Source organism: Tachypleus tridentatus, chromosome 4 (assembly GCF_004210375.1).
Source record: "Tachypleus tridentatus isolate NWPU-2018 chromosome 4, ASM421037v1, whole genome shotgun sequence".
NCBI lineage: Eukaryota > Metazoa > Arthropoda > Merostomata > Xiphosura > Limulidae > Tachypleus > Tachypleus tridentatus.
This window is the reverse complement of record NC_134828.1, coordinates 39562615-39577797: the sequence shown is the minus strand read 5'-3', so window position 1 is coordinate 39577797 and position 15183 is coordinate 39562615. Positions and strand designations below refer to the sequence as shown.

Sequence of the window (15183 nt, the reverse complement as noted above, 5' to 3'; positions counted from 1 at the left end):
TGGAAGTTCTCAACAGGTGTTGTCGATATTATAGCTGACGCTGGTGTTTGGGTATAGTGCTCAAGAAACCCTGGCGTTGCTGCAGTGTCCTTGTTTGACATTGTAGTGCATCCCCTCGTAGGGTTCCATGGTGGGTGGGGTCAGTGGGCACCGAAATTTTCCTTTCTTTATTATGGATACTCCAATTAAACATCTTAATAAAATTGTGAAAAAACAGTCTATAGGTAAATGACCAGATCTTGAAGATTCTGAGCAGCAATCCTCACCATCTGTACCACCTGTTGTAACTCGTTTTCTTATTTTGCACTCACTGTGAGACAAACCTTTAGGGCAAGTGTCTCCTTTTTTCATTCAGAAGGGACGAGCGGGACTTGCTGGCTCTCCAAAGTCAGTAAAAAAGCTTCGATCTGGTGACATATTGGTGGAAACATCCACATCTCAACACAGTGAACTCATGTTACATTCAAAGACAATTGGGGATATATCTATAGAGGTTACACTTCATGCTACTTTGAATTCATCACGAACAGTTATTGTTGAGAGTAATTTGAAGACCATCCCAGAGTCGGAGATTCTCGCTGATTTCTCCACCCAAGAAGCTTCTGCAGTGTTCTCATTTTGACATTTATGGCACCATCTCCGCCTGCTACCATCAAGGCAGGTGATCTTAATTGCAGTGCACGGCCGTACATCCCAAACCCTCTCTGATATTTCCTGTGTCAACTGTTCGGTCACTCAAAGACGTCATGTCGTGGTTCCTTGACGTGTGCTCGTTGCAGTGGCAAGGATCGTGATGCCTATGAGTGTGAAACGGACCCTCATTGCATCAATTGCAATAGCTCTCACCTGTCATACTTTCATTCTTGCCCTAAATGGTTGGAAGAAGAAGAGGTACAGCGTATGAAAACGATTCATAACATTACCTGTCCTGAGTCTCGAAAATTGCTGTTAACCAACTCATCTCGGACATATGCTGCTGCACTTCGTTTCACAGCTACTGTGGGAGTGCAGAAAGATCTCTTTGTGCCTCCGAAAGAATCATTCTCCAAACAAATGAAAAGTCTTTTGACCTCCAAGGTTAAAAAAGTTGATGAATCAACTTCGACATTTATCTCTGTCCCTGATATACATTCCACCAAACCCCAATATCCACATCCTTTGGTTCCAGGTACAGGCATTTCCTCGAATCCATCTTCCTCTTTCACCCCACGATGCAAAACAATCATTCGTTCACGTCCTTCCAACAGCAAAGACCTACCCAATCGACCCATTGCAGGATCCATGGAGGTCGATAGACCTCCCTCGAATAAGGAGAGTAAAGAAAAAAGACGTGGTCGTAAACAGAAGAGTTCTCCGCCCAATTCGCCTACACGTAAATAAAAATGGCCATCCTTATACAATAGAACTGTCAAGGTTTACGTTCTAATCTTGATGACATCAAAACACTGATTGCTTCCAACCATCCTGTTTGTCTCTCCTTACAGGAAACATTTCTTAAACCTGCCGATACAGTCACCTTTCGACGGTTTTCTTTATTCAGAAATTGCAGGCTGTGTGATGGGCGAGTGCATGAGAGGTGGTACTGTTGGTTGATCAGCATGTGCCTACTCTGTCTTTGCCACTCGATACACACTTGGAGGCCGAAGCCAACCATGTTTCATTGGGTCATACCATCACTGTTTGTTCTCTTCCTGTCACCTGGAGAGACATGATCAATCATGATGCTCTCATTGAACAGTTGCCATGTCCCTTTCTATCGTGGTGGACTTAAATGGACATCATCCCCTCTGGAGAAGTGCTGATATTGATAGGAGGGGTCGGTCTATATAGAGGCTTTGGTCCGATATAAATTTAGTGTTTTCCAGCTACTAACCGGTAGAAAACAACGTGTCTGCTGGTGGGCCAGTGGTAACTTTACAGACTAACAACTAAAATTGTAGGTTTAACTGAAAGCTACCTCGAAGATTTTAGTAGTTATTCAACCTTTAATGATGCAGTTCATTACTAAAGATTTTCGAGGAGTGTGTGTGTGTTTTCTTACAGCAAAACCACATCGAGCTATATGCTGAGTCTAACCGAGATGAATCGATATTGTACTAAACCTTGTAAAATTATGCTTTCCACATAGTAATCTAATGCGCATATTAAAAAGTTTTATAGTAAACTAATAATGGCGGTTTTAAGAAAACAATGAAATATAGTTACTAAAAAATGCTTACTACTTATCTTTATTACTTCTTGTTTAGTAACACTGGTTTTTATTCTTATTCTAATTTCCGATTATAAGTACAACATTCACTTGTATGTAGCGTAATGTTAAGAGCTATTTCCATTACAACTCTCGTACACTGTTACAGAGCTTATGAAATTAGAAATTATTCGATTTGTTTGAATAATAATTTTTCATTCCCAGCCCACAAATCACATCGTTTACAACAGACGCCATCTGGACATAATCAATTCAACTAACATTTAACATCATCTCGACGGATGTAACTCATTACGTTCATAAGTTGTATTTATGAAAATTTTGACGTCAAAATATTTCAATACCGAAGAATACAAAAGAAGGATATAAGTAAAGATTTAAATGAAAGTATAACATATCATTATAAAGGTTTCTTCTTTTCCAAATTGATAGAAATTTATTTCCTGATAAATCTTGAGTAGTAGAACGCGCCACCTGCCGCCACTTCAAGAATGGTTGACACCGCTATCAGCTTCAATAATCCTCGTGCTGACGGTAAGTTACGCTCCAAAAAACTGGCTTTAAATGGTTTTATAGGAATAATCTAAAAATGAAATAAATAGTATTAGTAGAAGTAATCATTGTTAAAAAACGGACGATTAATTCAATGGGTGTTCATAAAATATTTTTCAAGATTTGTACAATAAAACAAAATTTTTAAGTTATAAAACGTTACTAAACTACAAAAGAAAAATTACAGGTATCCTATGTACGAGTTCTTTATGAAAAATTAAGTTTGATAATTAAACAATTTGTTTGTTTGTTTGTTTTGAATTTCGCAAAAAGCTACACGAGGGCTGTCTGCTTTAACCATCTCGTTTAAAAATGTAAGACTAGAAGGAATGTAGTTCTTGGGCTATTCTTTTACCAACACATAGTAGGACTGATTATCACATGATAACGTCCTCACGAGCATATTTGGTGTGACGCGGATTTGAACCTACGACCCTCAAATTACGAGTCGCAAGCCCTAACCACCTGGCCATGCCAAACTACCTAAACAACTTAGTTCTTCCATATGATTAAGTAACTTACGCCAGGTATGATAAGCGACTGTTGGATAGAAACTTACGTCTGAAGGAGTTTCCTCTTGCCATATCAAGTGACTTGAAAGCAGTCCCATTGCGTTCAAAACTTCTCGTGCAGAACGTTCACCAGCTTCAATGGCCCCTTCCAAGTAACCCGACCAGTAGGTGGCAGTCTCTGTTCCAGCAAAATACATCCGTCCAATTGGCTCACGAAGCACCCTAAAAATAAAGACAGCATAGAAAGAAATATATTACATAAAAAAACAACAACAGTATAAAACTAACATATATTCTGTGGTAATAATAATCATACAAAATAAAAAAACACGTTATCATACACAAGTATCATAAAGATGTCAGCCACCATAAAATAAAGAAAACATCAAATCTTATAATGTAATCCAAAGAAAAAAACCTTGTAAAGTCATTAGTGGTAAATAACTGCATAGCATAACTAGGGTAAGAATCTGTTTTGCAGAAACAAGTGAACAGTTTGAAATTATTAGAAGGCAAGTTCGTTATCTATTTATTTTTATTTGATAATATTTAAAGATATATCATTATATATATTTTTTATATTGTTTTTATTTTCTTTGCAAATAATGAATTACAGGTGCCTAAAATATCTATAATTGTACATAAGCGTCATGTTTAATATTAAGAAGTTAAGATATTACTTTAGTGAAGTAAGTTGGTTCAGATGTTTGTTTGTATTTTTACACCATATTGTACAAGAAATGCTTTTCTCACTTCTACTCTTTAAGACATTATGAATTTTCGTGGGCTATCTGCGCTAGTCGTCCCTAATTTAGCAGTGTGAGACAAGAGGGAAGACAGCAAATCATCACCACCCATCGCTAACTCTTGGGCTACTTGTTTACCAACGAATATTGGGATTGATCGTTACATTATAAGCCTTCACGGCTGAAAGGGCGAGCATGTTTGGTGTGACGGAGATTGGAACCCGCGGAGTACGAGTCGAGCGCCCTAACCACCTGGCTATGCCGCGCCCGGTAGTTAGGAAGAAAGGAATTTACTATTTTTACTTTATTATATTTTAGTTTACCATTTTTGCTTTTCATTTATTTCCTTGTTTTCGATGTTCGCGCCAAGCCACACGAGGTTTCTATGTTCTTACTGTTTCTTATTTTGAACTGATATATTAAAAGGAAGACACCTACCTATTTCGTATATTTGTATCATGTTCAAGAACAAATTAAATAGGTATTACAGATATTTATTAATTAAGGTTATGAACTGACTGGACACCCGTTACTGGTAAATCCCTCTTGGCCCAGTATCTTCATTCATATGTCTCTTATTCATACTTACTGCAAAATAACCCCACTATCTGTGTAACGTACATTTAGTTAAAAGCACACCCACATATCTCTTGTATTTATATTTGGTGTAGACAAAAGTACGCAGCATTTTCTTTGCGGTTATATCGAACAACTTTGCTTTCAAGTCATTCAAAGAAATCTCCAAATCTAGTCTAGATAAATAACTCACTTTATTAATCGGTTAAATAATTTTTAAAAGTATAACCCTGATATACAAATCACTCTTTACATTGACAAGTATAGTTTTAAAATACTCATGTAAGATCCCCGTCATACCAAAGATGCTCGCCCTTTAAGCCGTAATGGTGTTATAATGTGACGGTCAATCTCACTATTCGTTGGTAAAAGAGTAGCCCAATAGTTGGTGGTGGGTGGTGATGACTAGCTGCCTTCCCTCTAATTTTACACTGCTAAATTAGGGATGACTAGCGCAGACAGCCTTCGTGTAGCTTTGTGAGACATTCAAGCCAAAGTTTAGGCAGTGTATTTAACGCTTATAATAATAAAAGGCCGAATATGTGTAACCACCATAGCTCCAGCAGGAAAGAATCTAGAAATCAGAAATTTAACACACATACTAAGTGAACCCTAAGAGTGTGCATCTGGGTATTATTACTTATCCACGTACGTGCGTGTTTCAACATCTTTATACGTGGCAAGCAAGCGAAACCCCTCATAGAAGAGAACATGTGACTGCAACAGCTCCAAGAGAAAATAGCTTAGAAACCTGAAATTTTGCACTCATACGAAGTGAACCCAGACGATGCGCATTTGGGTATTACTTATCTTATCCACGTAGGTGCACATCTTTTTAATGAGGCAAGCTAGCAAGAAACCACATATAAAAGAAGTGGTTCCTCATATAACAAATTCTAATACATAGAAAAGCCAGTGCGTTTTGGTAACGGTGTATGCCAACTATAGTTTTTATGTCATGTTGCTTAGCAACAAAAGTATATAGACTGTACTTTTATTATAAAATAAGCTCAGAATAAACACATTGACTTAATCGACTAAAATATATCAAACTAGTAACCCGAAAGAGCCAGGTACTTTGTCTAGTCTGAAATCTCTCCTCAGTGATGCATTCTCCTGAAGTTCAACTGATGTTCTGGGATCCCAAAGTTGTTTTCAGGTCACACATTTTGCTTTCAACGTTTATGACCTATTTTACAATTTTTGAAATCAAATTCAAAAAATAGCTAATAAACAATTTTTTTAATTAAATAACTTCAGTAACTATTTAATTTGACAAAATAGAGCATATTTTTTTTTACCTTCCGTAACATGTTAAGAAACCAGGAGGACATGTACCCGTGTAACATCCACCCGAGTACTGTTCTCCCATCCAGTTAAATTCCTCATAATGAATAGGCTGAAAAATAATAATTTTTAAGAGTTAGTCTGACAAAGTTGAAACAAAAGCACAGTATATTTGATTATTATTCCACCACTATAACACAAATGATGATATAAAAACAATATATTTTACCGATTCAGTTCGTATTTTCATTAAAATAATTAGATATAGTATTTCTTTTACATCTTGTTCAATGTGTGTTGCTGCTGATGAAGGTTTTCGTTGAATACCATAACATTTCAGAACGGCTGTGTTATAAGGTGAAAACTTCAGGTGAAACACTATTTTTATCAATTATTTATGAGCCACAAAGTTTCATCGTGTCAAATGTATTGCCTGCGGAATCATAACATTTAAAAATAATATATATATATATATGGTTGTATATATATATATATAGTGAAACCTGTTTAAGCCGGAAACCGGATAAGACAGAAACGTCTACAAGCCGAAAATATCAATAATTTTGCAGCATTATCTTGAGATTTCTGTTATAAAAGGCCCTCTATATGGTGGAACCTGCGTAACGCGGACGGAAAACTATTTTTCACCAACTTCGTTTATTAACAAGTAGGATCAGAACTTGAGTAAGGCGGAAAAATGTTTTTGATTAAATATTAATTTCTTATTTAATTCTTTGTTTAAATATTAATAAATTCTCTGACATTTTGTTACAGTAAGTATTGGTTCAATATATTCTGTTCTTTTTTCCGCCGTCATTATTTTTGCAGTTAAATTAGAATCATAATTTGTAGAAATATATTTGTCATTTCAGTCCCTAATTTTAAAATTTAGGGAAAATTTACCACGGGTATAGGTAAACGTGAAAATCTGCGCTGATTCAAAAATTTAAGGAAGAATCAACTTCCCGTGGAATGGAAAGCGAATAATAAAGCGTGGTTGATAAGGTCTATATTCGAGGAATTTTTTAACAAATTAAACAAAAGAATGGAACAATAAAATAGGAATATTCTACTTTTCCTAGAAAATGCAACTTGTAACCCAAAATTTCAACTTTCAAATGTTCGTTTAGTCTTTCTACCTCAATGTACAACATCAGTTCTACAACCACTAGATAATAGAATTATACAGTGTATAAAATTGAAATACAGAAAATTGATGATTCAGCATATTATTGCAAACATGGACGACTGTAAGAGAGCATCTGACCATTAAAATTGACGTGTTAGATCCAATTGCATTTTTAAGTCATTCAATCAAATGCGTAAAAGATGAATGCGTAATAAAGTGTTTTTGAAACTGTGGATTTGTTCTTGATAATGGCGGAGATTGCGGAGAGGTTGTTTGTTATGATGATTCTAGTGAAATCCAAACTCTGATTGAGAAGACTAATACAGATGATTCTGTGAACACGGAAAGTTTTGTGAACATTGACAAGAATGTTTTAACAGAAACTGATGAAACTGATTTAAAATCTATAATAGAATCACAAGAGACAGGCTCAGAAGATGAACAAAAGGAAAAAGATAGTGAGAAAATAGAAATTCATCGCAAGTGTTAAGCTATATTAACGCTATCAAATTGTATGCAAAAATGAAGCGGGTAAATGAACTTCATGAAAAGCCCGTAGAATTGGTGTTCTCTTTTAACCACATGAGAAAACCTATTAAAAAAATCGAAACAGTTGAAATTGGCCACTTTCTTCAAATAAATATGATTAAGATTTTGTGTACTTATGTATATTTTGAATGTTTATTTTTGTTCTTATTTTAATAAATATAGCATAAACAATATAATAACTTTATTCACAAACGTCTTACTTCCCTTGAGTCAAGCAAGTATAACGTTCCGCTCAAACATTATACATATAATTAAAGAAATGCATGTTCACTGTCTAAGCCGAAAAAAACCTGCTTAAGCCGGAAATTTTACACTGCCCCATGCGATTCCGCCTTAGACAGGTTTTATTGTATATGTGCGTGTGATGTTTCACCACAGTAAGACCATCAGTAACTTGAATTATGTCTTTATTCACTGATACGATACGCGTTTCCAGTAAGAAGAGGTTTCTGGTTATTTTACTCCCTTCTTGTAAATATGTTTTAGTTTCCGTAATGTTCTTCTCTTTCGTAGCCATTGTTTGTTTTTCGCTCAAGTTCCTTCGAGAAATCAATGCTAGTCATTACTAGTTTAGAGATGATAGACTAGAGGTAAGGCATTTAGCTGATATCGTCAACTATTGGGTTTTCCAAACGAAAAGTCATACCACAACACGTCTATGACTGAAAGTACGAGCATGTTGGTGATGGAATTCGAACTCGTGACCCCAGATTATAAGCTGAATGTCCAAATCCTCAGGTCATGCCAGGTTTTTTTAGTGGTAAATAGCTTTAACTTGCAGTTCACTTACTTGCATCAGCTAGAACAGGAATGTGATTTCCTACTCTGTTACTGTTTCATGTGGTTTGCTGCGCGCGTTTTCATAAAAAAAACGTTAGAGGATTTCCTTGTTTACATAAAGAAATTAACTACATTTTAGAAGTTTGGGACGTTGAATCAGTTGTTATGTTTCGATAAAAGGTACATAAATGGTCCTGAAGTGAAAACTGCCACCATAAAACTGGGGTACTTTCAGCCGTACGGACGTTATAATGCAACAGTCAACACAACTAGTAGTTGGAAAAAGAGTAACCCAAAGTTGGCTGTGGGTAGTGATGACTAGCTATCCTCCGTCTAGACTCACACTGCTAAATTAGGGACGGCTAGCGTGGATAGCCCTCGAGCAACTTTGCGCAAATTTCAAAACAAACAATTTCATACATACAGATGTTGATTTCTCGCTTTAATTTTTTAAGTAAACATAAACTGTAATTGTTAAAGACTATTCAGTTTCCTTAAACAAAACTAGTTGAAAAATTAATTTATAATGACTGAAAGCATGATTAATGTTACTTTAATCAAGGAAAACTCCTTTTTAAATGATTTATTTTAATGGCCAATTTTAGTCGTTGTTTTGTAGATGCAATTCAGATGCGCATAAATTTGAAGAAATTTCTTTATAGGAGTTATTACGCTATATAACACACCTAGAAGTAAACAAGAAAAACAATAGTAATAACAGCTTTAAAATTATAAATCAATTGTAGTATTACTAAAATTCAAAATGGTGGCATGGTAACATTTGGTTTTCAATTTAACAAGTCACCAAAACATTCATATATAAGTTACGGTCCCACAAAAGTGGTTATAAGTACACATTATAAATTAAGTACCTGCAAAGCTTCTGGTGACTTCAAAATTTTGCTGTAACTTCTGGCAATAAGCTGCTTTCTTTCTTCTGAAGACAAAGATGCCAAACGTCTCAATTTGTCACCAACAACAAATCTTGAAAAGATATGCAGGTTTATTTGACGTAGCAAACGGTAAAGATGAAGTTATGCAAAGAAAATCATAATATTTGAAAGGTATTTGTTTGTTTTGAATTTCGCGCAAAGCTAAATGAGGGCTATCTGCACTAACCGTCCCTAATTCAGAAGTGAAAGACCAGAGGGAAGGCAGCTAGTCATCACCATCCTCGCTACCTCTTGGGCTACTCTTTAACCAACGAATAGTGGGACTAACAGTCGCATTACAACGCCTCCACAACTGAAAGGGGGTGCATGCTTGTTGCGACGGAGATTCGAACATGCGACCCTCAGATTACCCTAACCACCCGGCGGTGCCAGCCTACTTGAAAAGTGCTTACTGGCACAAAAGTTTACAAGTCACGAGCAACTCATTAACTCAGGAATAAAGGTCAGGATTCTTTTCATCAGGATTGAACAAATAATATTGACTCAGATTTAAATCAAGTAAACTGTTGTTGCCTTTGTACTCTGGTCTATAACTATTGTAATATTTGAGATATACGAGTATTTTAATGGACAAAATATCGTCATTTCTTTTAGATAAAAAAATCACAATGACAAGTTATTAACTATGTGTGACTAACTTTCAGTTAAACAGCCTTCAGCGGTATATATCTGCGGACTTACACTGCCAGAAACCGGATTTTGATACCCGCAATGGGCAGAGCAGTCAATCCATTGTGTTGCTTTGTGTTTAATTTCAGAGAAACCAATACTCAACCCGGCCTGGCCAGGTGGTTAAGGCACTCGACTTATAATCCGAGGGTAATGGGTTCGAATCCCGGTCACACCAGCACTATCGCTATTGCAGCCATTGGGGAGTTATAATGTTACAGTGAATCCCACTATTCGTTGATAAAAGAGTAGCCTACGAGTTGGCAATGACCAGCTGTCTTCCTTCTACTCATACACTACTAAATTAGGAACAGATAACGCAGGTAGATCTCGTGGAGCTTTGGGCGAAATTCAAACAAATACTTTTTTAAATATTTCAACCACTTTATAAATTTGAGTTTGCTACTGAAAATTCTTACTGCTGATTTTATTTCGCATATTTTGAAAAAGTAACCTTAACCCTAACAATATTTTTATTCAGTAATAAGCATATTTCATAAACATAACTTTCATTCATCTAGTCATGATCTCACGAATCACGTAAATTAACATCCTTATAGAATAGATGTATAAATTATCATAAAATAAAATATTTCATACTTATCCATAGCTTTCATAAGATCCCCCAGTAGATAACTGATAAGTTTACAGAAAAACATGCTTAAAATTCATGGTTCTATTCCTCGTGATGGACAGAGTAAAGACAGCTCATTGTATAAATTTCTCTAAGGAAACAATAAAAGAGTTTTTTTTTCCTCCATAAGGAAAATCCTGATATGATCACCTTCAACCAAATGTACTTCTCTGGGTAGCCCAGAGAATCTGGGCTTGTCATCTGTGATGACAAGAAAACCCACTCGTAGAGAAAAATATACATGTAAAAACAGCTGGTATAGGTTGAGAAAATTCTATATAGAGGAGCGAACAACGTTTCGACCTTCTTCGGTCATCGTCAGGTTCACAAAGAATGAAAGAGGTAACTGACTGATAGTTAACCACATGTTTGAAGGGGATTGTGTAATTGAGTGTAGGAATGTAGAGGGCGTGCTTAGATGCTTGATTATATTTATTAATATAGGTATAAAGGTGTTCCTTTGTATTGGTTTATTTTGGGCTTGAATTGTTGTATAAGTAAGGCTTCTTTAATTTTGCAACGCAAATTACACAACCCCCTTCAAAAATGTGGTCAGCTATCGGTCAATTATCTCTTTCTTTCTTTGTGAACCTGACGATGACCGAAGAAGGTCGAAACGTTGTTCGCTCCTCTACATAGAATTTTCTCAATCCATACCAGCCGTTTTTATATCTTTATGGTTAGCCCATATTTACTTGATCAACCTTATTTAGTCAGAGTTTCTTCCCAATCGGAAAAAGGTAATTTTATTTTAATATGAGAAAGCTAATTTAAAACATGACATATTTTTTCACTATGTGCTAAAGTTGCTATAAGTAGACAAGTGATGGTCAACCCATTTATTCGTTGGTAAAAGAGTAGCCCACGAGATGGTAATGGGTGGTGATGACTAGCTCTCTTCCCTCTAGTCTTACACTGCTAAATTAGGGACGGCTAGCTTTGCGCGAAATTATAAAACAATCAAATAAACAAGAGAAAGCAGCTAATGTTATATTAAATCGACTATAAATGAATTGGCGCTATTGTAATAAAGGTGTAAAATAGATTAAACTATATTAAAGTAATTGAAAGTTACCTGTAAGTCGTTTGTAATACAAAGCAGTTTAATGGAAAGCGTTATGTTGGATGGGTAATAGTATATTTATTGGTGAGAAAAGGAAAGACTCAGTCTTGGATGTAAATGCTGACGAAAATGCTCAACATTATGTCTTGTGCTCAATAATGACAAATGAGTCCAAGTTGGATCATAAGCAAAGTGATTATATAAGTAGGCTTCAAGTATCTTCAAAGACGATACAGTGAGCCACGGCTAAGGTAAGAAACAACATTAGGAAATATTCCGAAACACCAAGAGAAAATATGACCAGATAAGTTCTACCAAGATGTACATAACCTCGGATTCAGGATATACAATAACTATTGCTGATAAGTTTACGACTCTCCCTAAACAGATTCTAACCGATTAATTACTTAGATGTATTTTGATTTAATTTTTAGATCATAGTAAAGTGCTGTCGGTTAGACATGGAAGATACTAAATATAACCATGTAATGCAAGTAGCTAGAATAATATTTTTTTAGAGGTATGGGTAAGACATGATTGTTGATGTATCAAATTATACCTTTGGGCTCGTGTTATGGTCAATGGCGTACTCTATTAGATTAATGTCAGTGTTATTTTTGTCAATAGTTGAGGTCTTAATAAACGTCTTAAAACGTTCAATAACCCATTTAACTTCTACAGCATTTATAGACATAAATAGACGAACATACCCAATAATTGCAGGTACACTTCCATCTGGTTTGGTATCATCAAGAGAGAAGGAAACTGGATACTCATCAGTGTCATTGACAATCATGGAACCACAGTATCCTATAAAGAAATAAAGATTGAACCTACTTAGTTAGTATAATAAGAAATATATAGATTAGAAAATCCAAGTTTATTACGCGGAATTTGTGTGATCTCCCGCCCTCTATTATAGATTATAGTCCTGGGCTAAGACACTTTAAAACGTCATTAGGGTGACACATATTGAAAAATAGTGTGAACATACATCCAATATGTTTTTCATAATCTGATTTATGACTCCACTAAAACATTCCATCCACCCTCGAACAATATGTTTTGGCAGCCAAACTACCTGGTGGCACAGCAGTGTGTCTGCGGACATACAATACTAGAGACCGGGTTTCGATACCTGTGGTGGGTAAATCACAGATAGCCTCTTGTGTAGATTTGTACTTAGTTACGAACAAACCCCACTAGTTATTACTTTCAAACAGATGCACTGAACATATTCCTTTAAATTTAACTACGTTTATTTTCAAATTGTAACTGATCGTTACATAACCTAATTATAAGTAGTTTGGTTTGGTTTGTTTTGAATATTGCGCAAAGCTACACGAGGGCTATCTGCGCTAGCCGTCCCTAATTTAGCAGTGTAAGACTAGAGGGAAGGCAGCTAGTCATCACTACCCACCGCCAACTCTTGGGCTATTCTTTTACCAACATATAATGGGATTGACCGTTACATTATAACGCCATCACGGCTGAAAGAGCGAACATGTTTGGTGTGACAGGGATTCGAACCCGCGACATGCTGGGCCAATTATAAGTGAGAATTCTTCTTTTCGTTGTTTCTAAATATTAACTTGATACATATAAAATGAATTTCAAAGATGAATGAAGTGCATTCATATCCTGTCCAAAGAAGTATTTACATGTATCACACAGAAGAGTCATAAGGTAACAGGGTGCGGCATGGCCAGGTGGTTAAGGTATTCGACTCGTAATCCGAGGGTCGCGGGTTAAAATCCCCGTCGCATCAAACATGCTCACCCTATTAGCCGTGAGGGCGTCATAATATGTCGGTCAATCCCACTATTCGTTGGTAAAAGAGTAGCCCAAGAGTTGGAGGTGGGTGATGATGACTAGCTGCCTTCCCTCTAGTCTCACACTGCTAAATTAGGGACGGCTGGCGCAGATAGCCCTCGTGTAGCTTTGCACGATATTCAAAACAAATTGAACTTGTGCTACAGTAGCTCTTAACGATTTAAATACATATTGTAACTATATACTTTTCTTCCAAACTTAAACTGTACCTTCTATGTATATGATATCTTTGATACAAAGATACGTAAATTGAAACATAAGTCAACGATTTTTACGATGCTTAGTTATATCTACTTTCATAGAACGCATCAAGTTGTTATTGTTATTAAGATACACTATTTTTTTTCAGTAATGAATGCGTATTTATAGAAATTTACAGATAAATCTAAAAGCGTGCACACAGACCTTTCTCTCTCCAGAATGGAGTTTTATAGTACAAAATACACTTCATGACGCTTCCCATAGGTGTTCTCTGAATCAACTGATTTCTCAGGAGTGGTAATGGTGGATTGAAATGAATTTTCATCTGAAGGATCGGTGAAATTGCTAGGATGATATATTTTCCCTGTGTAAAACAAATAACACGTACATTTATCAGATGGATGGTTAAATGGGTAGTTTGATTATGGGGAAAATATACAAAGAGAGACTGCATACTGTTTTTAAGGCAGAGCCTCTAAGATTATGTGCAACAGATCTTAATTTTTAGTTATTGACAGAGGTAAATCAATCAGACAGAAGTACCTAACCACACACTATCTAAGCTAAGAGGCTGACTCCTACTCTTATAATGCACCTACAGCTTAATATGTAGGGAATATATTGTACTTTTCCTGGAATTAGAATCCTACGAACTATCTCCAGAATCCAGAGCTCCATCACAGGGACAAACCACACACTATCCCAAACAGAAAAAAACAGACAGGCACATAGATACCGTACCTGGTATTCATCTCTATCTAAAGATCTAAACGTCTAATGGTATTTAGATATCGTATCTGGTATTCATTTCCGTCTTAAGATGTAAACGTCCGGTGGTAGTTAGATACCGTACCTGGTATTCATCTCCGTCTAAAGTCTTCACTTTAACAGTGTCTTCTTGATAACTAATAGAAACTGCTGGTTTGTTCAGAAGAACTCGATCTGATCTCACAAAACAACACATAAACATCGTATTTAATTAAAGCATCAAAGTATATTATCAAGTATGAAGAGTGAAATTCGAATCAAAAATATATTTTCTGACTTTGTTTCCTTTAAGATCCAAAGTCGTTGTCAAAAACTAATTGCAAAGGAGTAGCATACGAGTGTTTTAATGTTTCTTCCATTTTAAATACACATACAGTAGATCCTGGTATTTAAGACCACCCCTTCTGCAGAGCAATAGTGGTCTTAAACAGCAGGTGGTCTGCTATTGCAGGAGCCCATTTTTTGCATGTTTTTTTTTATTTGTACATATTTTGAAGTTAACAAAGAAAACAAAGAAAGGATTTTCATTTGTTTCTTCTTATTTTTTTTTCTTAGCAAAAAAAAAAACAAAACAAAACAAACTAACAGCAATATGTACAAAAACAATTTTACAATACATGTAGACTCTATTAACTTTATTTACAGTTTGAAAAAGTCCTGAATGCACAACTGTTTTTTTCTGGTCTGCTGAGCCAACACGGTCACTGACTTCTGTCCACTCT

General features: G+C 35.8%; 1 protein-coding gene across 1 annotated transcript in view; it reads right to left on the bottom strand.

Annotated features, from left to right (window-relative positions):
* Positions 1-2204: 2204 nt before the first annotated feature.
* The window catches only part of LOC143248896 (amine oxidase [flavin-containing] B-like), a 37533-nt gene continuing 24554 nt past the window's right edge, over positions 2205-15183 (bottom strand). The window contains exons 8-14 of the mRNA XM_076497814.1: positions 14547-14635; positions 13898-14057; positions 12370-12469; positions 9213-9324; positions 5897-5994; positions 3321-3495; positions 2205-2792 (exon numbers count right to left, since the gene is read on the bottom strand). Coding sequence (XP_076353929.1) covers positions 2646-2792; positions 3321-3495; positions 5897-5994; positions 9213-9324; positions 12370-12469; positions 13898-14057; positions 14547-14635 — 881 coding nt within the window. The 3' untranslated portion in view covers positions 2205-2645. The remainder of the gene's footprint in view (positions 2793-3320; positions 3496-5896; positions 5995-9212; positions 9325-12369; positions 12470-13897; positions 14058-14546; positions 14636-15183) is intronic.